The following is a 27,285-nucleotide window of genomic DNA, read 5'->3' as shown; positions in this document are numbered from 1 at the left end:
CCCTTCTGAAACGGTGTTCAGGAACTAAAAAAGGGGAAGGAAAATTTAGGCACAGCATAATCAGAATTTATAATGGTTATGCATAATATTTTGGTTGTTATTTGTTTTTCCCTTTATTTTTGAAAAAAAAAATAGCTGACAGCCATGTTTACATACATGGGAAATATCACTGTAGGTAAAGACAGTTGTTCTCAAGAAGCTTACTTTTTCTCCCCGCTCAGATTGGGTTTATTTTTCCTGTCCTTCCATCGATAACTTAACTGTTGGAATACATTTATTTTTCAGTGTGAAATTCGCAGTGTTAGTATATGGTAGCAGATGTACTGAGGCGGATTGGTTTGAGCTTTTGGACCCTGGTAGGTATACGTCTACTTCTGATAGATTCCGATTGTCCAGCATGAAATCCAACTCTTCCATGAAACTTTCTCTGATAATTGATTTTTCTCCTAGTTAAAATGTTAAGTTTACAAGGCATGACTTGTGAGCATTTAGGAAGGCAGGACTGTAAAGTAAAAATAAAACAGAAACCCAGCCAATCTCTAAGATCCTTTCCATTTCCAAAGAATTTTTTTTTTTTTTTTTTTTTTGAGACAGAGTCTTGCTCTATTGCCCAGGTTGGAGTGCAATGGTGTGATCTTGGCTCACTGCACCCTCCGCCTCCCAGATTCAAGCAATTCTCCTGCCTCAGCCTCCCGAGTAGCTGGGACTACAGGCACGTGCCACCACACCTGACTTTTTTGTATTTTTAGTAGAGATTGGGCTTCACCGTGTTAGCCAGGATGGTCTCGATCTCCTGACCTTGTGATCCGCCCGCCCGCCTTGGCCTCCCAAAGTGCTGGGATTACAGGCATGAACCACCATGCCCAGCCCCCAAAGATTTTTTGATTGAAGGACGATATAACCAAAGGATTTGTTTTCTTCAAAGTGATCACATGGAGGCACAGTCCAATGATGTCAACCTTGCTGAGATGTTTGAAATTTCTTTTTCAAGTTTCTGTGAGAACCTTTGAAGAAAGCCTTCTCTAACTATCCTCAGTGACGAAAATGTACTCATTCTTTAAGGATGGGTTTGATTCTGGGAGCAATCTAAAATCACTTGGAGACAAATCTGATGATTAAGTTGTCTGGAAACAATTTTTAGTCACTGATTCAATAAATGTGTGTTGAGCTCCAATAAAAGCAAGTGCCATAAACAAAAACATGAAACATATACTTCCTGCTCTTTTGAGTCTCGCTCTGTCGCCGGACTGGAGTGCATGGCCGGATCTCAGCTCACTGCAAGCTCCGCCTCCCGGGTACGCCATTCTCCTGCCTCAGCTCCCGAGTAGCTGGGACTAGCGCCCGCCACCTCACCCGGCTGTAAGTAGAGACTTCACCGTGTTAGCCAGGATCTCGATCTCCTGACCTTGTGATCCGCCCGCCTGCCTCCAAAGTGCTGGGATTACAGGCTTGAGCCACCGCGCCCGGCCTACTTCCTGCTCTTAAGATGCTTAGTGTGCAAGAGGGTCAAAATTGAGGTGAAATGACTGATTTTCTTGAATTAAATATTCTTCGTATTGTAGTACTTTCTTTTTTTGTGTGTGTCTCCCAAAGGCCCAATGCAGTCTCGCACTTTGTGTGCTCTGTAGCCGCCTTCCTGGCAGGGCTCCTTTGTGCTCACAGCTTCCTAAGATAGGCGGGAAATGATAACTCATCCAGACTTTGACATAATGGAAGTAAATACATAGAAAAAACATGGAAGAAGATGCCCCAAGTAACTGGAGTGAATTTTGTTTTCTTTAGTCTCCATATCTCTTTCAGAAATTATAGCAGAAGTTCTCAGAATAAAAAATAAAACCCCCAAATAATTATTGGTTAGGAATACTTAACACAAGGAGTAAAATGTCAACTTCTTCCCTTTAACATTTTTATTTTGATGTATACACGTGTGAGCTTGCCAAAAGCAAAAGCTGCACCAAGGGCTGATGGGAAGAAGTATGTGAATGCTAATATTTTTTTCTCCTTGAACGTATTTTGTTCCATTTGTCTTTGCCTGTTCAATTCTGCCTTTTTCTTGTCATTCTGTGCTGTCTAGGACCTCCAAACAATGTAGAAGTGATGAGCTTTGTCTTGTTCATTTTAAAGTGAATGCCCTGTTTCCTCATTAAAAATGATCTTTGCTATAGGGTTTTCATAGATATCCATTATTTGTGAAAGTCCCTTCAATTCCTGGCTAGTCAAGATTTTTATTTTGAAAATTATCATACTAAATTTACCAAATACATGGCTATGACGTATTTTGTTTGGGGCCGTTCCAACATCTGTGGTGTCTGAGGACTGAAAACTGTCGTTTGTTGCTTCTAACGGATTGAGAACCTCAAATACTGTGTCCTTCTGAAGCTTTAGAAAGGCTCCTTGCAGCTCACATTAAAAAAAATTCCCCTTATTTTCGGTTATATATTAAAAACATGTACTGTGTAGGTAACAAATACAGGTTAGTGGGTGTCTCTTTGGAGGAAGAAGTGAAAGTTCTGCTGAAGGGAATGTGAAGGACTCTGATTTTTTAACAATTTTTAAAATTTGACATTTAAAACAAAATCTAAAGCAAACACCATAACATCTAATATTTGTTCATTTTGAGGAAGGCAATACATTTATTTATTCTTTGTAAAATATTTTCAAAGTAAGTTTTTTTAAAAAGAAAAAGAAACAAGCCTACTGTTGCTAATCATTTTTTATTAGTTACTCCTTCCCCTGCAATCCCACAGCCCTTTGCTACTGTGCCACATAACTCTTATTTCATTGTGCTATGAGTTTTCTCTATATGGGCATTTTTAATATATTGCTTCCCAAATTTAACCAAAAAAGCTGGTATAGCAATATCAGATATAAAAATTTACAGTGTGGAGACTGTTTTTACATGTTTCACTATCTGATCAGCTTTTACATCTCTCAATAGCAGAGACTATATTATCTATCTTTATATTTCTGGAATCTGGCCAATAGCTGGCTTGTTATTTTGCTGGATATTAATGCAAAAATTCATAAGCATGAGGTTTGGCATCACATCAATTAAAGACCTATGCTTCTTTATTAAGTAATTTTATGTCATTGTACTGAATGCATTTCTATAATGAGTTAAAATTTTTCACTGCATGGGGATGTGGTAGAAAGAGCTAGGTAGCTCTCCATGCTCTTCTCTTTTTGAGCACCCAGCTGACTACATTTCCCAGACACGCTACACATTATGTATACCCATGTAATTGGGTTCTCCCTAATGGAATGTAAACATAATGATGTGTGACATTTCCAGACATGGCCCACAAAAATGTTCCATGTGTATTCGTCCATGCTTTTCCCTTTCTAGCTGATCGTTATGTTGATATCAAGCCCTGAAAAACACTTTTAAAAGAATATATCTAAATATATTCTTTAAAAATATATCTAGAGATATTCTTTTAAACATATATTTATATATTTTAATTCATATATTTAATATATAATTAATATATATTTATTAAATATATATTAAATATATTAAATATAAAATATATTTATTAAATATATATTTAAATATATTCTTTTAAAAATATGTTTTTCAGGGCTTGATGTTGACATTACCATCACTAGAAAGGGAAAAGCATGGACGAATACACATGGAATAAATACATATTTTTAAATATATGCCTTTAAAATATATATTTACATATATTCTTTTAAAAGTATGTTTTGCATTTTTAGTTGCTCCTCTAAGTATATAACAATGACTCGTTTTAAACAACTTTCAAAAATATAAGCCTCAGCTCTTAGAATTTGCTGCAAGGATAGAGCTGCAAATAACTTCATAGGATACTAAAATGTCTATCACTCAACTGAACAGTAGTTTCCGTTCCTTAGATTTCAGGGAATCTTGCAGAGCTAAAATAATAGCTCCTATAAAAAATACAGGCCAGGTGTCGTGGCTCACACTTGTAATCCTAGCACTTTGGGAGGCTAAGGCAGGTGGATTGCTTGAGTGCAGGAGTTTGAGACCAGCCTGGGAAACATGGCAAAACCCCATCTCTACAAAAAATAAAGGTAATTAGCTGGGCATGGTGGTGCATCCTGTAGTCCCAGTTACTCAGGAAGCTGAGACAGGAGGATAGATTGAGTCTATGAGGTTGAGGCTGCAGTGAGCCGTGATCGCCCCACGGCACTCTATCCTAGACAACAGAGTGAGACTCTGTCTCAAAAAACAATAACAAAACACAAAACAGCTGAATGTTTAATAACCAGAATTTGTCCTCCATTATTATGTCACCTGAATTATTCCTATTTGAATTACCTTAAGATATTAGTTGTAAGTGTATAGTTACAATGACAATTATATATTTGTACATTATAATTAGTATAGTATAATTATATTCATATTGATACTTTTATACATTCATAACTTTATAATACATTCTTCAGTATGTAAAAAGTCATGGGAAGACTGAAAAAATTATGAACGCTCTTATATTTTATTAAATAATTATGACACAAATGACAGCCAAAATATTTATTATGGATTACTTTAATATACCACTTAAAATCTCTGACCTAAAACAAATTTTTGAGCCACTGGAAAAGTGAAGTTCCTCACAGAAATATTTAATGTTATCAAAAAGAATACTCTGTTTTAACAATAACTCCATTAATTACTTTAAAAGATGCACAGTGCTGCTTTTACACATTAAAATTTCAATGAGATCAACACTGTAAGGTAACTATATGTTAATATTTTGAACTAACATTTCAAATGTAGTCTGACCACATGTTTGATTTAAAGCTTAAAGAATCAGTGTTCCCTTTTGTGAAGATGGCTTTTGTTGTCATTAGATTCTACTGATTTTTTAGGAATAGAGCCGCTCCACACTGAATCCACTGGTCTTGGTTGCCGCCACATGGAACATCAATATTGGTAACCACACGATCCCTTTCAGCACTTGTGTAAACAGGCAAAGAGATGCACTCATCCAGGGAATATGGACCACATGCATCCTATTTAAAAAATAACTTGTTTTAAAATACAGCAATACACTATTTGGAAACAGATTATTAGATAACCAAGGAAACAAACATATCAATATTATGAAATGTTTCAAATAAAGATTAATATGATAAGCCCCTATCATTCCCCCTGCAACAAAATGAAACGCATGGCCTATTGTGCTTCATTTACAACCTCTCCCTAGCCCAATATTGGAGTATTTTGAATAGCACCTTACAATTACAAAATTTCACCTATAAATATTTACATATATATCTCTATAAATATAACGATGTATTATCACGCAGTAGAAAATAACCAATAATTCCTTAATACCATCACACATCCGTTATCTCATTATCTCCTGTTCAAAGAGTTTTTCTGTTAGAAGCATAATTTAAATAAAAACTATGCTTTGCAGTTTGTTGAAAAGTCTCTTAAGTCTCCTAAATTTGTAAGTTTTCCTCCTCTTTTCCTAGCAATTTGTTTGCAGAAGAAACTATACCAAATAGTTGCCCACATTCTTTTTTGGATTACATTCCCATGGTATCACGTCAGTCTGTCTGTTCCTTGTATTCCTATAAACTGGATCCATAGGTGAGCTCAGACTCAATGTTTGGAAAATACTGCATAGGTGGTACTAGATGTTTCCATCAAGCAGCATATGTCAGGTTATTTCTCTTTTTTGGCTATTAGAGGCCATTCATAATCATTTTTCATTCAAGATTACACAAGGGGTAATCTATCTTTCCTTCTTCCAAGCAGGAATATATCTATAAAGAGAAACCTCCACTTATCAATTTTTTTTTATTACCATGAGGTGCAGTTCATATAGGAAAAACTGGATAAATGCTTATTTCTCTTTATGTGTTTTCAAAACAATGAATGCTTCCTAGCATACTCCAAGGGTGATCAATGACCACCACTTCTTTTTAAAAAATAGCATTATGAACTGGTGGATTTAAACGTATGTGATGTGCTTTAAATGCAATGCAATCGCTATTGCACTGGTGTTCAAACTGTCAGTCTTTGCTCAGGGGGAACTTTTTAAGTTGGCTCCTGGGTTTTGCTACGTCCCCAGTTGTCTCTTCAATAGTTTCATTGCCTTTCTAGTATGACAAGTATTATTATACAAGCTCATCTTTTATATTTCCTGCCTTAGAAATTAGTCATTAATCTGATGATTCCTAGTTTCTTTCAAGAGAAACGGTATTAGAGACCATAATTTCGGTGTTAGGAATAATTGATCTTTTTTTTTTTTTTTGAGAGGGAGTCTTGCTGTCACCCAGGCTGGAGTGCAGTGGCACAATCTCGGCTCACTGCAAGCTCCGCCTCCCGGGTTCCTGCCATTCTCCTGCCTCAGCCTCTCGAGTAGCTGGTACTACAGGCGCCTGCCACCACGTCTGGCTAATTTTTTGTATTTTTAGTAGAGACAGGGTTTCACTGTTAGCCAGGATGGTCTCGATCTCCAGACCTTGTGATCCGCCTGCCTCGGCCTCCCAAAGTGCTGGGATTACAGGCGTGAGCCACCGCATCCGACCCATTGATCATTTTAATTCTAGGATGTTTTAGTGACTGGAGCTTAGAAATCATGTATTTTTAAAAGAAAAACATCATGAGTTCATAACTGTATTTCCATTTCAAATTTAGGATTAGCATTTTTACTGAATTTATATGATTTTATTCAATTAATTATTACTTTGCAGAGTTGGAATGGAACTTCAGAGGCAAGCTAGACCCATTTTAAAATATTACAAAAGTGACAGATGAGAAGCCCACAGATAATTTACCCATGGTGACCTAGTTAGGAAGTGGCAAAGTTGTCACAGATATTACAGTTGACAAAACACTCTAGTATATGAATGTTAGCAGCTAATGTCTCTTATTCTGTTACTTTTCAAAATAGAACACAATAGCATTTATGGAAATAAATTATTTTCAGGCTCTGGAGTACTTGTCTAGGAGCTCCTGACCCTGTAGAGGTTACTCTCCGAACATCAGTTTCCCTATTATAGAAAGACAAATGACACTTGCGCACCTCACAGGATGTGGAAAGAATCAGATGGCATAAGAGCTCCAGATATAAGTATTATTTATCCACAGATCTCTAATTATTTGGACTGCCGTTTCCTTATTCCCTACTAATTCTCCAATTGACTAGAAAAAAAAATCAGCTTTTTGGCAGCTACTACATCTCTTAAATGGTGTTATGATAGAAATAAAATAATTTTCTTTCATAGAAAATTAAGACATTCTACTTTTAAGCCTAAGTGGGCATTACATGAACTTTATATTATCTTTTCCAATCCTGCTCTTCTCTCTGTCCCTCTCCCCCGGCCACCCACACCCACACCCACACACCAACAACTGTTCTGACTCTTCTAGCCCTTGATATAAATCAGTATGTCCCCTGAAAAATTATTCATTCCTAACATTCTTGAATCTTAACCTGATTTACATATAACAAAACATATTCTCTAGGTAGAATCATTCCCAAAGAGATAAAAATGCCATCTGTCCTATATTTTTCTAATTATCTGTTTGCACTGATGATCTTGTTAGTTATTTAGCCATTCATTTAATAGCATTTTATATGCTAATATTGTGCCTAGAATTGTAAAGGCTAAGCATTTCAGTACATACACAAATAGAGAAAATAATCCCCTTTGAATTTTTACTTTAGGAAACAAAGTATACACATATCAAATATCTAGAATATAAGTTTTGGGAAAATATATACTTTAGAAGATCAAAATAAAGAAAATGCTACTCTGGGATATGTTAACCTAACAGTGATTCATGGAGAGAGTAAATCCTTAGTTGAACGTCAGAAAAAAAAAAAAAGTGGGATTTGGAATAAAGAGAATTTTCAACTTTTATCAGTCACCAACTAATCTCTTCCCTCTTGTTCAATTCTGCTTAAATGGCAAAGCTTTAGGAATCAAAAACTGTAATTGTCATGACTCCTTAGCCAATCTTAAAAGGTAAAGCCTAGTGCAAGCATTCCTTTACATTCTTTGGCAAAGAGCAGACAAAAATCACATATTTGTTAGACTGAAGTGATCTGAATCTATGATTGCCTATTTTTAATCCTGGGAAAGGTCTTAAATTATCTTTTCCTGACACCTGATATTTGCTTTGTTTGCTCTGTTTTCCATTACTTCTATGATCAAAACTGAAATAGAAACATTGCAATGAAATGTTTTACGATGTTATTCCTTTCTAGTCAGGAGATTTTCTCTATATATTGATGTAAAGAAAATTTCTCTTTAAATTAGGAACTTAATAATGCTGATTATTATCAACTTAAAGTTGATTTTTTGCATATTCACTAACAGTTTACTAGTTTTTGTATATATTTCCAAATTCTTCCAAACCTTTTAGTTGTAGGCTTTGTTTATCTTACAGCCAGGGTACAAATCTTTCTTTCAAAACCTACAGTGTTTTAAAGCAAAGCAATACAGTGGCTTCTTGATATTTTGTCACTTCTCAAAATCTCTTAAGTGGTAAATAAAAGTTAAATACACTTGCTCTTAAGTCTCTAATAAATAAATGCTCACAGTAGAAGCAGGGGCAAGTATTTTTGGTATTCTCACTATTATATTAGCACAGTATTTTGTGTATATAGAAGTTCTTTGAATACTCCTTAACTGAATTAAATTATTATGACCCAATTCCCTCTTTAATATGTTTAACAGGCAAAACATAAGACATTGTTGGGCTGAAGTATTTGGATGAAACTAAAATTTTATTAATAACTATGAACAAACACCCTGTGTTCAATTAATGCAAGAAAGGAGATATATTAGGAAGACTTCAAATAATTCACATTATTATTTCTTCCAAACAAAGTTTTGTGCAATTACAATAATTCAAACTCTATAAATTGTGACTGATTACTCTAAAAGGGCTGATGTTTTCATAAACCATATCCTTATTAAAACAAACCAGTCCAGTTAGCTCTGTTCAATAATGAGGCTAAAATTTGAAATTTTACATTCATTTGAATCAATTAGCTTTTCATAAATAAAAATTGTTTTGTGTGAATAAACATCTTGTGCAATTTTCCTGCTTTCCTAAAGTGTCCAAGAAAAGCCTGAATGTCTCACGACAAAATGTGCCCATGCCTTGGGCAAAATGACTTAAAAGCATACATTCTACAAATAGCAAGCAATACACTACTATTTGAAAGAAGATAATGCAATTTTCAAAGGCAAAATGGTGACTCAGTAGTCCCCTCTTATCCGTGGGGAATACATTGCAAGGCCCCAATGGATGCCTGAAACTGTGGACGGTGCCAAACCCTATATATACTATGTTTCTTCCTAAACATACATATCTAGGATAAGGTTTAATTTATAAATTAGGTATAGTAAGATACTAACATGAATAATAAAAATAGAATAATTATAACAATATACTGTAATAATAAAGTTATGTAAATATGATCTCGCTCTCAAAATACCTATTGTACTATATTCATTTATTTGCGGACTGTGGGTAACTGAAACTGCAGATACAGAGGGACTACTGTATTAGATATCAGTTAGCAAACCAAAGAAAGCAAGGAAAAGCAAAACCAAACAATGAAAACAAAATTATTAGGTTACTCATATTAGCTATTTGGCCAATTTCAATTAAATTTCATAACAAAACACATATGAAGATAAAACAAAACATTTTCATCAGTTTATGCACAGTCCAACTTATTTTAGCACATGCTTTCTGAATGTTTATGAATCAAGTCAATGAACAGTTCTTTTTTAGAAGAGGAAATGATAGAAAACCAGAGTTCTAATGTATGTACAAGTAGCACAATTTAGTGATGCAATTCTGGGAAAAAAATCTCAAAATAGGACAGAAAACAGCATGCCACCAGTGAATACTCTGACTTTGTTCTGTTAAGAATGTCTAGCTACGTTTTAAAATGTATATTGGTAAAGATACATTTTCCTGATTTTTCAATAATATAGTGTTAACATCATGACTTTCATAAAAAGTCCTTGAAGAAAAAAAAAATCACATACAAAATGTTAGTCAAATATTTGTTATTTTTCAAACCAGAGTGTATACAAGGCAGAGCTTTCAACACATATCTTCTGATATATGTGATATTTTAACATCTATACAAAATATAAAGTAATGATTGTTTTCCAGAGTAGCTTGTGTAAATATTTTATAGTTCTATTTTCTCTGAGAATAAATTTTTTTTCTGAAGCTGAATTGTCAATTGTGGTGCCTATCAGAAGATCCAGCCTCATGGGGTTCAGGCTGCCTCACGACTACTGTTACTGTGGGACTGATAAACTCTAAGTAGCATGATTTACAGGAAGATAGAACAAAGGCAAACTGACTTCCTGTGGAATGCCAGAAGCGCATCACTGAGACTGGTCTTCATTATAAAGCACTGTTGACCAAATCATACTGCGTGGAATATTAGATCCTGATGGAGCATAGGGTATAGGTGCATGAGAAGGTTGTATGGTAAGTAATCTTTGGGACTTCTCAGAGCTGTTAATATAAGACTTTCCAAGGGAGGGAATATTATGTTTAAGTTTGTTTACTGAATCATTTTTCATAGAGAATTATTATGAAATGATACATGGAAACATGTTAAGAAATGCATTGGAAAAAGCTAATGCTTTCTGGATAAAATCCTCTAGCTGTATCTTAATTTGAACCAATATTAATTTAACCAAAAACATTGCATTGAGCTGGAATTGGAATAACTTTAAGAATCTGTATCATGGAGTCACTGCACTCCAGCCTCGGAGACAGAGTGAGACTCTGTCTCAAAAAAAAAAAAAAAAGAATCTGTTTCATGAATGAATAGTGTGAGTGTCAGTTATATTATCCTAGTACATAGATAATGGTAAACAGAAATACTAGAAAAATATTTCACCAGCATTTTATTTATTTTCATTTTTCCTTGAATTTGTCATTCCAATCTTGTTAATTCACAAAGTACACTGCATTTCAAAGAGAGGCAATGATAGAGCTTCCTCCTCCTGCCCCAATAAAAGTCTTAGAATTTGTTGATGATACCCCTTTTTAAGTATCACCACATACTAAAACAATGTTGAAGTTCTTCAATCTTCTGCAACCTAAAATGTTCTTTGAAAAATGGAGGTGCAGCCTCACTCAAAGCAATGAGGTGCAAATGACTGGATTAGTGGGCAAGTTTCTGTTAAAATGAAGCTATTCAGGGATACTGGGTGTTAGATAATATTGTGAAAATAATTTGTAAAATAACCTCCTTCTGGTCTAAAAAGTTTAGTTACCAAAGTTCTGAATTATATTATTTCATCCAAGCTCATAAAAGAACACTGGACTTTCTGCTACAAAACAGCTGTAGGAGTAAATGGCAAAGGAAATCTTTTTACTGGTTTATATAAATTGATGTTGATGCTTCCTTTGATTGATTGTACACTGGTTCCTTCCTTCCTACTAAAAATGCATTAACATGTTGATATTTTTCCACTGCAAATTATGTGAAACTTATTACAGACATAGTTGCTTAAAAAACAAAACAAAACAAAAAAAACCTTTCTTTCTTAAAAGAAAGCTTAATCAAAGCAGAAGGTGGAGAATTTAATAGTTTCTACAGGGTCAGCAAATTTTTTTAATAAAAGGCCAGACAGTAAATATTCTAGGATTTGTGGGCCATGTGGACTGTGACATAACTGCTAAACTCTGCCATTATAGCCTGAAAGCAGCATGGACAATATGTACACAATGAGCACGACTGTTTTCCAAATAAAGCTTCATTTATGGACAATGAAGCTTTTATATGCCATGAAATACTTTCTTCTGCATTTTTCAACTTTTTTAAAAAAAGTAAAAACCATTCACTGTTCATGGGCTCTGTAAAAATAAGTAGGCTGGATTTGGCCTGTAGGCCATGGTTTTCCAAACCTTAATTTATACTGTTAGGGTGTCTCAATATTAGGTCTAAGGTTTGAGAGAGACACCTGAATTTGAATCTTAGTTGCCTACCTATTAACTATGTGATCTTGCGCAAGTTACATAATCTTTTAAACCTCCATTTTCTACTTTAAAATGGAGATTACAATTCCTATTTCAAAAATTTTTTAAAAGCTTAAATATCTTGTATTTGAAACACCTTGCATAGTGCTTGGTATGTAATCAGCGCAAATAAATGTTCATTTTGATTGTCCAAACACGAATGCTACCATTGTGGAACTCATAAATCATTTAACTTACCTGATTCTCAGTCTTTCCATCAGAAAGATAGAAAATTTGCTGTACCAAACCCATAGGATTGTTATGAGACTCAGGTATAATTGTATCTCACAGTGTGCCAATCTACTATACATCCACTCACTGCTAGACTGATTTTCTAAAACTACAAATCTGATCTTACCATACCCCTGTTCTCAATCTTTAAAAATTTTTTTAAAATTTTTTTTTATTTAATAAAGATGGGGTCTTGCTATGTTGCCCAAGCCAGGCTCTAACTCCTGGGCTCAAGTGATTCTCCTGCCTTGGCCTCCCAAAATGCTGGGAATACAGGTGTGAGCCACCATGACTGGCCCTGTTCTAAATTCTTGATGGCTTCCTACTGACCATATGGTGGTCTAAACTCCTTGGCATGGCTACTCAGCTTATCATACTTGGTCTTGGCCTTCCTTTCTGGCTGCATCCCCCACCATTCTTCCATATGAACTATATGCTCCACATGTACGACACTTGCAGTTCCCAGAATAGCCTAAGCTCTTTTCTACCTGCATAGATTTACATATGCTGCGCCTTCTGTCTGGAATGCCTTGTTACCCTATCTTTTTTGAATTTGTCCTTAAATTCTTACTACTAAAGTTCAAGTAACAGTTCAAGAGAAGCTGCCACCTCTCTCAGCGAGATCATCTGACTTTCCCTCATTTGTTCACACATGGTAGAGTTGAAGCCTCCCTCATCTGTCAAAGTACTTTATATAAACCTCTGTAATGATTCTGAACTGTAGTAGTCTCTTTGCTTATTTGCTCCCCCAGTTGGCAGAAGACTCTGCAGGAGAAATCTGTTTATCTTTGTAACCCCAGGGTTCAGCATAACATCTGGTATATAAAAACTCACCAATAACTTAATAATGAGTGAAAGTACTGGTAAACTAAAAAAGTACCATAAGAAATGAGATAAAACATTATAGCATTATAAACAGTTGAAAATATTGACAATAGGATAAACTTGACTTACCATGTATGAAGCAGTGTGCTAGGTACTTTACACATACACAAACATATTTAATCCTCAACATGATCTTACAGAAACATTATTATCTCCATTTTCAAATGAGGAAACTGGCTCAGTGAAGTTAGGTACCTTGCCTAAATCGCCTAATTCATAAGCTTGGGAACTTGGACTACAATGTAGGTCTGCTATGCTAGAGAACTTTGTGTTCTGAAACACTTAGTAGTAGATCTCATGTTCTTTCCTTCTTAGCTGATATGGGAGAGACATTCTGAAAAGTAGTATGATCATAGCAAAAGGAGGAAGCTCACTGTAAAGAAAGAAGGGGAAAAAGGAGGTGGGGAAGCGCTAACAAATTCTTCTATTTCATGTCATGTACAAGTGCAAAGGCCCAGAAGAAAATCTTATAGAAAAAGAGTAAAAAGTTCACATTACCTTTTAGTCATGTATTCTATAGGGTAAATGCTCAATTCATTTTACCTCTCTTTATATGAGCTATTTTTGAAATTAAATTATTTTTAGCTTTTTATTCCAATCCTGACATTTTAGAAGTATGACAAATAAAACTGGAGAGAAGTAACACACAAAGTAAAATATTGCCAAGCTATCAATTCATAGTCTTGCAAAGTCACATCACTTTTCATATAACCCAGTAACAGACTGGCTTTGTCCATGACAGCACTGCATTCCTGATTTATGTTCAGTTTGTGGTCAATTACGTGGGTATTGCTCCAGGTCATTTTCTCCTATATTTATTCTTAGTTGCTCTCCAAGCTCTATTTTTATTGTTTGGGTTTTTCCTCAAGGGAACCTGTTTATACTTGCCCTACTTTTTTTCCACCTCCTCATGATCATAATATGGATTTTATTTTCCAGCGAATTAGTAGTTTATATAATTTAAATTCATTGGAATTTATCTCTATCATCCTAAACAATTTTGTATGTTATATTCACAACCCTTGACAAATTCCAACCTTAACTTTTGTATATAACTTTCAACTTGATTTACACACCTAAGATAAAAATGTGTCATCCATAATTTACCAAATTTTTGTAGAAAATTCTTATAGGAATTAACAGCAAGATTGAAGTAAACAATGATTCTTTCAATCTCTTCTCTCTCCTTTATCTCATAGTCACTCTAATTTTAGAGAAAATGAAGCTGATATGGGGGAAAAATAGGGAATTTTGACAGACACATATGCTCTTTTAGGTCAGAGGGTCCTCTCGTAACTCTTGGCAATGTTGCTAATTGCTATCGCTTTTTAAGATTTTCCTTAAGTAAATACTCTGGTACATTTAATTTTTATTTTATAAGGAGAATGACAATAACTGGAAAATTCAACGCATTATTTCCCAATGAGAAAGCTCATTTTTCTTGTAGTAAACAATATGTGAAATAGTTTTGTTAATCATTAGATACAGAATCAGAACTTTAAAGTTTATTCACATGTAGTCATATGTGCTTTCTTAAACTTTAGTAAGAAAAAGTTATGTGCTTCATTTACAACTATGTCCTATTTTAAAGACATGTATACCCCAAGTTCTACTGTTGAAAGTTCTTTCAATAACTGTTTTGAAGGGAAAAAAGTTAACTAAATAAGTCTTTAAGATTGTTTTTTTGTTTGTTTGTTTGTTTGTTTTTTTGAGACGGAGTCTCGCTCTGTCGCCCAGGCTGGAGTGCAGTGGCGGGATCTCAGCTCACTGCAAGCTCCGCCTCCCGGGTTTACGCCATTCTCCTGCCTCAGCCTCCCGAGTAGCTGGGACTACAGGCGCCTGCCACCTCGCCCGGCTAGTTTTTTGTATTTTTTATTAGAGACGGGGTTTCACCGTGTTAGCCAGGATGGTCTCGATCTCCTGACCTCGTGATCCGCCCGTCTCGGCCTCCCAAAGTGCTGGGATTACAGGCTTGAGCCACCGCGCCCGGCCAAGATTGTTTTCTTCATCCACCTATCAGCTGCCAAATGACATTGTGTGATACAAAGCCATATATCTATTAACACCTTAATTCTATCACTCTCTGTGTAGCTAACTATGAGAAGTCATTTAACCTACGTGAGCATGTTTCCTGTTTGAAAGTGGGAATAATAATATCTGCCTTGCATGGCTGCTCTGAGGAAGATTTTAGGTAAAGCATATAAAGTACCTAGTGCACATTGCTGAAAAAAACAGGAATGCAACTCATGGTAGTTCTTATTATCATTAAAGGCTTTTTTATTACCAGGCTATAAACTCTCTAGAAATTAATACTATGTTATTCTTTCTATAACAAAATCAAAGCCCAAAGTTTTTCAATCAAAATCAAAGTTTTCAAATGTCTTGTACATCTTAAACATGATAAAGGATAAAATATTTTGACTGCAAATTTGTCCAAATGCAGGTGAGATTAGAAAGCAAACAAAAATACACAGGCCAAGAATGTCTTCTTCCAAAGATAAAATCTAAGAGTGAACTGATACTATTAAAACTTATGCTTGTTAAAAATGTATTACCTGTGGAATCCAGCCCATAAAACAAGGGAGCACTGATGACACGCTAGGAGAATCAAGCTGATTTTCAGAAAGTTGATTTCCATCAAAACTACATCCTTCTAGTAACAAGCCACTGATCTGCCGTGGAAACAAATAAGTCATGAAAAGATGCATTCAAGTCTCAAACGTCAGAGGTTACTCTATTCTATCTTAAGAGCAATGCTTTCCATTGTGTTCACTGATTCCAAATATATGAAAACAAAGATTATGGTACTGTATTTGAGAATAAAGTCGGTAAGGCCTGGACTAGTGTTCACCGTCAACTTCTTTTAGACTGATTTCTCATTTTTAGCAAATATATTTTTTAAATTACTTATAAATCTCATCAGTTATGCAACCTCAGGTGTCTTGATATTAGTGTAATAGAATTACAGTGGCAAAAGCCAAAAAGTTATTCTTTCTCCACAAGGGAAGGGAGAAAAGCATAATTAGACAGCAAACGTATTCCCAACCTGGAATTCTGACACCTTTTAAGGAACAGAATAAAGTTCAGAAAGTGTAATGAAAAAAACTCGGCCGGGCGCGGTGGCTCAAGCCTGTAATCCCAGCACTTTGGGAGGCCGAGACGGGCGGATCACGAGGTCAGGAGATCCAGACCATCCTGGCGAACACGGTGAAACCCCGTCTCTACTAAAAAAAATACAAAAAAATTAGCCGGGCGAGATGGCGGGCGCCTGTAGTCCCAGCTACTCGGGAGGCTGAGGCAGGAGAATGGCATAAACCCGGGAGGCGGAGCTTGCAGTGAGCTGAGATCCGGCCACTGCACTCCAGCCTGGGCGACAGAGCGAGACTCCGTCTCAAAAAAAAAAAAAAAAAACTGACATGTGATATGGATATTAAAGAAGAATTAGAAGAATTCATGTCTTTAAGGTGACCTTAGTGTAAATGTAAGAAATCCTGAAAATGAAAACATGGTTCTTTTGTTATTATTAGCTTCATATTTCTTCTTTGAAACTCTTCATTCTTTTAGTTTCTGCAGTTAATCTAGCCTGACTATCTAAAGGCAACAAATGTAGAGTCAGTATTTGGCATTTATAGCTCTTCTGGCACTTTGCCTTAAGAGCCACATCTATATTATCATAATTGGAACTTGGTACAAAATATAAACAATCTTAAAATATACAGTGCCGGCTGGGCACGGTGGCTCACACCTGTAATCCCAGCATTTTGGGAGGCCGAGGCGGGCGGATCACGAGGTCAGGAGATCGAGACCATCCTGGCTAACACGGTGAAAACCCGTCTCTACTAAAAATACAAAAAATTAGCTGGGCATGGTGGCGGGCGCCTGTAGTCCCAGCTACTTGAGAGGCTGAGGCAGGAGAATGGCGTGAACCCGGGAGGTGGAGCTTGCAGTGAGCCGAGATCGTGATCGTGCCACTGCACTCCAGCCTGGGTGACAGAGCAAGACTCCACCTCAAAAAAAAAAAAATCTGTCTATATATATAGATATATACACATACATACATACACACAGTGCCTTGGAGTTTTAACATACTAAATGAAAGAACTATAGAATTTAGAATGAAGGGAATGCTAAGTTGGAAGAGTTAAGATAATTTTCAGTGACATAGAGTCAGGGAATGGTTTTGGTGCTAGGAGAGAATCCCTTAACGAATAGTTTTGAATGATTTCATTACTTGAATTTTACAGTAAGGTTGCTGTTGCAAGAAAAAGATAAGTAACTGTTGTTAGTAAAAGAGCTGGGATGATAATATAATTATTTAATACTTAAATACTCTTTCTACTATACCACTAATGTGATATACAGGTCTCTTAAAGAGTTGTAAAAATATTCTGGCCTGAATTTAGTTTTATCTGTAGCTATGAACAATAAATAGTATTGTTTTTCATGTTTCCAATGTCTACGTAAAGGGTAACATGCAACCTACTCTTTTCCTTCATTGTTGGTTTTAAGGTGCATCCATTTTGTTCTTTCATTTCCAACAGCTATACAATATTTCATTTTGTTAATATACAACAATTTATCCATTTTTCTCCTTGTGAATATTTCCAACTGCTTGCCATTATTTAAAAAAACACTGCAATAACCATGCTGTGTACTTCCTCATACACATTTGCATGAATTTCTCTAGATATATTAAATTACTAGGTTGAAGAGTGTGGTCAATCTCAATTTTACCTAATATTGGCAAATTATTCCCCAAAGTAACTCTAACAATCTATATTCTTACTTGTCATATATAAGAATTTACATTATGCCACAATCTTGCCAATACTTGGTCTGTTGAGACTTAAAAATTTTGCCAATCTGATGAGCATGAAATGGAATCAAATTTTGGTCTTAATTTCATTCCTAGTTACTAGTAAGAACAAGTACTTTTCCTTATGTTTATTAGCCATTCAGGTTTCCTCTTCATGTAAGTTGCCTATTAAAATCCTTTGCCCACCTCCACCTTTTCCTTACTATGGACATTTTCTTTAAAAGAATGATCTATAAATGTCCTTTATCTGTTTTAAGTACTAATCCTTTGTCAGTTATACAAGATACTAGTATCTTTTCCTGGTCTGTGGCCTGTGTTTTCACTTTCTGTAGTATCTTTTTAATTTCAGGGTAGCAAATTTATCAGCTTTTTCCTTTAAGACTATTACTTCTTTTGTTTCTAAAGAAATCCTGAGTATTTTCCTGTATTTTGTTTCTAAAAGTCTTCTCTTTCAAACAGTTTTGTTTCTGTAACTTTTTAAACCTTCAGAGTCCATTTTTATTTATAATATAAAGTATGGATCAAATTTTATCATTTTCTAAATGAGTGAGCAATTGTTTCAGAATTATTTATCAAATAGTCCTTCCAAGACCCTAATTTGTAACCAACCCCACTTTTGTCATGTGTCAAGTTTCCGTACTGGCATAAGTTTGTTTCTGGACTTTCTTTTGTGTCTCATTAGTCTGTCTTTCCCTAAACCAATACCATACTGTCTCAACTGCCATCGCTTAATAATAACAATAATAATATTATGACACAGTGCAAAATATGGCCCCAAATTCCTCTCCTAATATACACCCCTTTGCCAAGTAAGCTTGGCTGCTGCTTCCATCAGGAGGTGGAGTTTCTTTTCTACACCTTGAACTTGGGCTGGCCTTTTAAATTGCCTTGATCAATAGAATGTGGTAGAAGGACTTTAAGCAACTTCTGAAGCTAGGCTTTAAAAGGCTCTGCCTTCTAGAAATGCTGCACTGAAACCACCAAATAAGGAAGCTCTCCTAGTCTACTAGAGTATGAGAAGGCATGTGAAGGACAGAGGTACCTCAGTATGAGGTACCTAGAGTATGAGAGGGCATGGGAAGGACTGAGCTAGCACCAGTTGCCATATATGTGAATGAGGCCAGCATGGACCTTCCCTTCTAACTGACCTAGTTGAATGTAGATGCAGAGTGGGTCTGAGTAAATCAGCAAAGGACCTACTAGGCAAACCACAGAATTGTGAGAAAATAATAAATTGGTATTCTAAGCCACTAAGTTTTGAGCTAGTTTGAGCAAATGCTAACTCAAACTCATGTACCACATATTTAAAAGAAAAACATACACACTTTGGGATATTGGTTGAAATTACATTAAATTTTAAAATTTGACTTTGGAAAGTCTGACATTTTCACCATTAAGTTCCTCTTTCATGTGTTTGTCCACTTCTCAAATTATTTGTGTGATCATGACTTAAATATACATTAAGTACATTTAAGTACCATTTAACTGGATTTTATTTTTTCCTCAGTCTGATAATTTCTATCTCTTAATTGGTAGGATTAACATGCTTACAATAGTCATATATTTGGTGTTATTTCTATTATTTTACATTTTTTGCTCTTTACCTTTGTTTACTTTTTCTCCTTTTCTGCTGTGGATTGTATATCTATTTTAGTGTTTTACCATCTAGTTTTAAATGCGTAATTAAGTGTAAAACTTTCTAATAAATTCTTAAAGTATTCAGTATTGAAGACAGTATGAATTTTAACACACCATATCTAATTGAATTATTGCTGTTTAGATTTTCAGCTTAAACAGAACATTTTACAGTCAATATTTAAGTTACTTAAATTTAAGTTAAATTTCACACAAATTATTTGTAAATTTGGGGTTCACTATTGTTTTAGGTGTTCATTACTTTCTCTGGCTTTGCTTTTTGTAGAAGTACATGTTTCAATATTGCTTTTATTGAGGTTGTATGTGAGTGGTGAATTCTGATGGTCTTTGGGTTCCTGAAGTATCTTTTTATTGCTTTCATTATTGAATATTTTAGATGGCAATAAAGTTTAACAATTATTTTTCCTCATCAATTTGAATATATTATTTTACTGTCCTCTGACATCTAGTGTTGTGAATGAGAAGTCTGCTGTCAACATGGTGGTTATTTTGGTAGAAAATCTGATGTTTTATCTGGTAACTTTGAAGATTTTCCTCTTTAATGTGGATATTGACTAGCTTTGCTATAGTGTGATTAGGTGTGGGTGTGAAACTGAATTTACTTTTGTTTATTATTTTTGGTACTTTGCAGATGCTTTTCATCCAAGAACTCTTCATTCTCCAATTATGGAAAATTCCTGAATTAGTTTTTCAAATTTCACTTCTCTGTCATTCTCTGTTTTATACTTCTAGAAATCCTTTTAGAAATAGGATAGAGTATCTGAAATTATTGTCTGTGTCTCCTAACGTAACCAATTTATCATGTCTTCTTCAATCATATCTAATGTATATTTTGTCTATCAATTTTTTCATTTAAAGCCTACATTTTTCATTTCTGACATTACTTTCAACTAAAACTGTATTATCTCTCCCTGTTTCTTCTCCGGAAGTTCTTGTTATTTTGTACTGAACGTTATTCCTTCATGTATCTGTTCAAGGAAACTAAAATAGTTTAACTTTTTTGTCAGATTTTTCTATAAAATTAACAACAAACTAATTGACTAGCTGTTTCGTCTGATGATTTTGTTAGTTTTCTTTTTTGGATTAGTTTTCTTTTCCCATTTATTTTGGATTTTGGATTCTATGTTCATCTTGAGCAGTATTTTCCCTCCATAGACCTCTGTACTGTCCCTTCCATATCTATGTACATACGGTATTTATAATGCCAGTTTGGGGGTTCTGTTCTGGCGATGTTCGGATACTGCAGATCTTGTGGATAGGCAGTGAGATTCAGCATCTAAGAAGTCAGGCTATTTCTTTGTCTTTCAGCTTTCTTAAGCCTGCAGGTTTCTGTAATGCCATAAACTTAATCAGTGATTCTGCAAGAGCTTTATTTTGTTTGTTTGTTTAGTTATTTGAGGCAGGGTCTCACTCCCATTGACCAGGCTGGAATATAGTGGTATGATCACGGCTCACTGCAGCCTGTATCTCCTGGGTTCAGATGATTCTCCCACTTCAGCCTCTTGAGTAGCTGGGATGACAGCCATGCACCACCAGGCCTGGCTAATTTTTTGTATTTGTAGTAGAAACAGGGTTCTTCCATGTTGCCCAGGCTGGTCTTAAACTACTGGGCTCAAGCGATCCACTTGCCTCGGCCTCCCAACGTGCTGGGAGCCACCGCGCCAGGCCTGCAACAGCTTTATTCAGTCTCCTTTTACTGGGGAGATGGAGAGCCTAACCTCAGAACTGGATTCAACAAGCAACGAGCCTGGTTATAGTCCTGTGTAACATTTAGCACTACTAATTCCTTTTACTCTAAAAAAGCCATACTTCATTGCTTCCTAATTCTGGACTTATAGCTCAATCTATCTGTATTTTTGGCTCTACTTATAATTTTATTTTCTGTCCTGTTTCTGACACAATGTAATACTTACCTTGTATTTCAAGCCAGCTAAGGTTTGTGAGTTCCTTTCTGTATATTTTACCTATCATTAGTATGCATTTAGATAAGAGTGGATGAATCATAATCTCCCTGGGCCATCTTTAGCGGTTTTCAGTTGTTTACAATATATTGGAAGAAAAATAAGGTGTGTACTATATGTTAGGTCCATTTAATTGTAAACAGAATGTTTGAGAAAGAATCACCATAAAATATTAATACTGATCTTCATGATGGTTTCATAGGTTTATTCACTTACTGAAAATTCATTAACTGTACTCTGAAGATTTGTGCATTTTTGTGTATGAAGCTACACTTCACTATTAAGGTTTACCCCCTCTAAAAAGAAAAAAAGAAAGATATACAGGTCAACATTAAGAGGCGTCACATATATGCCAAAGACCAGAGACAACTGCAAATGAAAAAGAATAATAAATGCAATTTACTGAAACATTAGACATACAAGAAACTCACAATAATACTTAAAGAGAAAATGTCACTGGACACTGCTGGAAACTATGTATCAACAGCATCTTTTTCATGAAAGAATGAATTTTCCCAGTTTAAATGAAAAAATTAAGCATTCTTTATTTTCAACAAAAAAAATGTTATTTCATAGTATGCAGGTAACTACGTAGACCTAATTGAAGCCTCTTTGCAGAAGAATTTTAGCTAATAAATGTGGAAGGAATAACAGAATTAGAAGACTCAGTCTGCATCCCTAGTTATCCAAGTAATCATCAATGGTTAAAACTATTAGACGAAATACTGATGAGACACGTTATATGAGGAATGAGGCTGTCACTGCCTGTACACATGAATCAATGTTAGCCTCACTAAAAACAAGAAAACAACACCTGTGTGCCTCATCATACAATGTAAAATGAAGAACGCAGTGCCACTTATGAAGTGTTTTTGTTGCCCCTCCACACACAAAAATGAATGTAATTAGATCTTTGGAATTAATTTATATTTATAAGGAATGAGAGACAAAGGAACAAAAGCTTACTACCCATAAGGAAGCAAGCAGATGAATACGGAATGTACATATCATTCAACAGGAAAAATGACCCCACTCCTGTAACAAACAGTGGTATTCAATGAAAGATGGAACCTGATTTAGATGTAAAAAGACTTAACGCACATAACTAAATGCAATGTTACGTCTCACTTCATTCTTCCCTGATTCGAACAAACCATTGGAAAGCGTTCTTTTGGAGACTGGTCAATATTGTTTTGGACTGATTCCAAGGAATTTTAATTTTGATATTTGTGATAATACATTATATTTAAGAAAATATATACTTTTAAAGAAACCCATTCAGAACCATGGGTAAAATAAAATATCTGAAATGTGTTTTAACAATAAAAACAGAAAAAGGCGGAATGTTTCTAAATCTTAAAACCTTGGAATATGCAGACTCATTTTACTACTCTCTCTTCTGGATTTGTTTAAAATGTTTAATAATAGAAAGTATTAAACATTATTGAAAAAATCCTTGAAGACCACAGGCTGTTTAAATTTTCCTAGGGAACTGACTGTTCCATGCAGAGCTACAACATAGTACCCATATGTGCCCAGCAGTCATGCGTGGTTACTGTATATACTATACCACATATGGCTACTGAGCACTTGAAGTGCTGCTAGGGCAATCCTCTCTCGGCCTTGGAGGAAGATGTAACACGTAGGATGAACAGGAGCTTGATTGACGTATTTTGCCATATCAAGTTTTCAAGTACTATTTAACACATAATAGATCAATAATGGCAGAAATTTTAGAGGGCCATGTTCAGGAACTGAAAATCAGTATGTAAGTATGTTCTCTCAAGTAGGTCTAGAGGGTTTCAGATATTGATTGCTTTGGAGAACTACAGCCTCACTGTTTAATTCAGTCTGTGGTGATAGAGATTTAAAAAAAAACTAATAAAATTATAGTGATAGTAAAATTCAAATCCAAAGTTCTCCTGTTGAAACAATCCCCTTTGTTGAAAAACATAATTAGGCCGGGCGCGGTGACTCAAGCCTGTAATCCCAGCACTTTGGGAGGCTGAGACGGGCGGATCACGAGGTCAGGAGATCGAGACCATCCTGGCCAACACGGTGAAACCCCGTCTCTACTAAAAAATACAAAAAACTAGCCGGGCGAGGTGGCGGGCGCCTGTAGTCCCAGCCACTTGGGAGGCTGAGGCAGGAGAATGGCGTAAACCCGGGAGGCGGAGCTTGCAGTGAGCTGAGATCCGTCCACTGCACTCCAGTCTGGGCAACAGAGTGAGACTCCGTCTCAAAAAAGAAAGAAAAACATAATTAAAAGGAGCCTCAGTGGACAAATGAACTTACTAATTGTGTGAAGTGTTAACAGTGAGAGCCTTACAAAGACTTCTTCCCTGATAATATTACTAGAAACTGCAGGTGAGAAAGTTAGAAAATGTGCTTTTATAGCTCACATGAATGGACCAGAGAGAGGAAAAGTTCTGTCGAATTATCTTAAATCTCATGTGTAGAGATGGCTTTTAAAATTAAAGCTGTAAATATGTGTGGAAATACATTGGTAACAAAAATGGCAATTATTTTCTAGTCATTATACCATGCTTATTTATGTTACTAAATATTTACAAGTGAATATTTTAATTTTTAACAATAAAATAGCTTTTAATGAATCTCAAATGAAAAATAAAAGAATTTCGCTTACTGGATATAGAGAACTTTAGATGAAAATATACTTGGTTTTCTAAGAAACAAATATTTCCTACCTATATAAATCTTAATCATATATAGAATCTGAATATATATATATAAAATATATATTCATTATATATACACAGATTATACATATATATTCAGAGATCCTCATAATAAACATGTCAATGAAGTTATTATTGAAATCTACTGATAACTGTGATGGCCAAGGCTCAGACTGCCCCATTAATTGCTTAAAAATGTCACATAGCTCTTTTTTAGATACTAATAATCTTATTTTACTGTCAGCGCAGCCCACCCCCTGCCCCCCCACTGCCCCAGTGTACAAAACAATTATATAAGCTTGGGATTTTCTGGTTGTCCATGACTTTATTCCCATTCTGAAAGCACGGGCAACATACTTTGGGAAATATGAACACATTTTGACACAATAAAACCGGTTTCCCTTGCTTATTATACCCCTAAATTAAATAATGATGCTATAATTACATGTATGGTTCACAGCTGCCAGACACTAAATATACATGTTTCGTGTTCCTTCCCGCTCCTGACAATTGGACAGCAGTGTATGACTCACCGGTAATAGCCAAGGTATTTCTCATGAACTAAGGGCTACGGTTAACATAAAACGTAAAGGAGCTGGGTGTGGCGGTGCGTGCCTGTAATCCCAGCTACTCAAGCAGCTGAGGCAGGAGGATTGCTTGAGCCCAGGAGTTCAAATTCACCCTGGGCCATGTAGCAAAACTCCATCTCAACAAAACAACAAAATTAAATGCAAAGAAATGAAAGAAAACTTTTCTAACTCCTTCAGCTTTAAGTGAGAATTTTATGGCAGTCTATAGAGCCAAAAGGGAAAGATCTAGCTTGTTGGTAATGATCAGATTTCTGGCACTCTATACCCTCATAGCCGATGCTAGGAACACCTACTACAGTGCCTCTCCTATTGTAGGCCCTCAACTATTCAGAAAGGGTTTGATCGAGTGCTTATTATGTAACAGCTATTGTTACTACTCTCATGGGACTTACATTCCACTAGAATAAGACAACAAATATAAATGATATAGTATGTTAGAAAACAGTAGTAATATGAAAACAAATTTTTTGAGCAGGGAACCAACTATATGAATGGAATTTCTGAAAAGTTAGTTGCATAAAGTTAACTGCATTAAAGAACTATAGCCAGGCCAAATGCAATGGCTCAAGCCTGTAATCTCATCGCTTTGGGAGGCCGAGGCAGGTGGATCACTTGAGCCCAGAAGTTTGAGACCAGCTTAAAGTTTTTAAGTGAAAAAAATGTTAAGAGGGCAATTCTATGTAAGGAAATGGGAAAGAGGAATGGCAAGGAATGATAGTGGAAGACAGGCTAGTGATATGAAAGAAGGTAGGGGTTGTTGGGGAAAAAGTTTCCATCACAGACTTTTAAATTATTTTTGTTAATGTTTGAATGATTTTCCTGTTAAAATCTATTATTTTTACAATAACACGTAAAGAGCTAAGAAAAATTTGTACTACAAAAGAGATCATCATGGTGGCTTTAAAAAAAAAAAAAAAACAGTTAACTAATGTACTCACAAATTATAAGCTCCCTGAGGACAAGATTTTTTATATACTAATTTTTTATATACTACACTTTATACAGGTTGAGTATCCCTTATCTGAAATGCTCAGGAACAAAGTGTTTTTGATTTTGAATTTTTTTTTTTGAACTTTGAAATACAGTCATGCATCACTTAATGATGGGAATACACCCTGAGAAATGGATCATTAGGTGACTTCATCACTGTGTGAACATGAGAGTGTACTTACGCAAACCTAGATGGTATAGCCTACTACATACCTAGGCTACATGGTATAGCCTATTGCTCCTAGGAAACAAATCTGTACAGCATGTAATTGTGCTGAATACTGTAGGCAACTGGAACACATGGTAAGTGTTTACAGACCTAAACAGATCTATGTATAGAAAATATACAGTAAAGAGAGTATAAAGATTTAAAAAATCCTATACCTGTTTAGGGCACTTACCATGAATGGAGCTTGAAAGAATGTAAGTTGCTCTGGGTGAGTCAGTGAATAAGTGGTGAATGAATGTGAAGGCCTAGGACACTATTATATATTACTGTAGACTTTATAAACACTGTGCACTTACACTTCACTAAATTTGTTAAAAATAATTTTCTTCAATAATAAATTAATCTTAGCTTACTGTAACTTTTCACTTTATATTTTTAATTTTTTTAACTTTTTGACTTTTATAAATAGCACTTAGCTTAAAACATAAATACATGTAAAAAATTAAAAGTATAAAGTAAAAAGTGTTTTGAGCAGAGAACTAGAACTATATGAATGGAATTTCTTTTTTTTTTTTTGAGACAGAGTCTCGCTCTGTCGCCCAGGCTGGAGTGCAGTGGTGCGATCTTGGCTCACTGCAAACTCCGCCTCCCGGGTTTATGCCATTCTCCTGCCTCAGCCTCCCGAGTAGCTGGGACTACAGGCGCCTGCCACCTCGCCCGGCTAGTTTTTTGTATTTTTTTAGTAGAGATGGGGGTTTCACCGTGTTCGCCAGGATGGTCTCGATCTCCTGACCTCGTGATCCGCCCGTCTCAGCCTCCCAAAGTGCTGGGATTACAGGCTTGAGCCACCGCGCCCGGCCTATGAATGGAATTTCTGAAAAGCTAGTTGCATATAGTTAACTGCATTAAAGAACTATAGTCAGGTCAAGTGCAATAGCTCATGCCTATAATCCTAGCACTTTGGGAGGCTGAGGCAGGAGGATCACTTGAGCCCAGGCATTTTAAACATAAATACTTTATACTTTTGAATTTGTACACATCTGTACAATGTGTTTGTCCTAAGCTAAGTGTTATTTACAAGAGTCAAAAAGTATAAAAATATTTCTATATCATTATTTTTTTAAGTTTTTTCTTTTTAAAATTTAATTTTTACAATTTAAACTTTTTTGTTAAGAATGAAGACACAAACGCACACATTAGCCTAGGCCTACCACAGGGTCAGGATCATTCTTATCAGTCTTCCACCTTCATATCTTATGCCACTGGAAGGTC

General features: G+C 35.5%; 1 protein-coding gene across 1 annotated transcript in view; it reads right to left on the bottom strand.

The window, feature by feature from the left end:
• Nucleotides 1-4,458: 4,458 nt before the first annotated feature.
• DYNC2H1 (dynein cytoplasmic 2 heavy chain 1) overlaps nt 4,459-27,285 on the bottom strand; it is a 386,039-nt gene continuing 363,212 nt past the window's right edge. Inside the window, exons 88-89 of the mRNA XM_033204903.1 lie at nt 15,688-15,804; nt 4,459-5,001 (exon numbers count right to left, since the gene is read on the bottom strand). Of these exons, the coding sequence (XP_033060794.1) occupies nt 4,843-5,001; nt 15,688-15,804 (276 nt within the window). The 3' untranslated portion in view covers nt 4,459-4,842. The remainder of the gene's footprint in view (nt 5,002-15,687; nt 15,805-27,285) is intronic.

Source organism: Trachypithecus francoisi, unplaced genomic scaffold, assembly GCF_009764315.1.
Source record: "Trachypithecus francoisi isolate TF-2019V2 unplaced genomic scaffold, Tfra_2.0 Lachesis_group8, whole genome shotgun sequence".
Lineage (NCBI taxonomy): Eukaryota > Metazoa > Chordata > Mammalia > Primates > Cercopithecidae > Trachypithecus > Trachypithecus francoisi.
The sequence above is the reverse complement of the archived record's forward strand: the minus strand, read 5'-3'. Positions and strand labels throughout refer to the sequence as shown.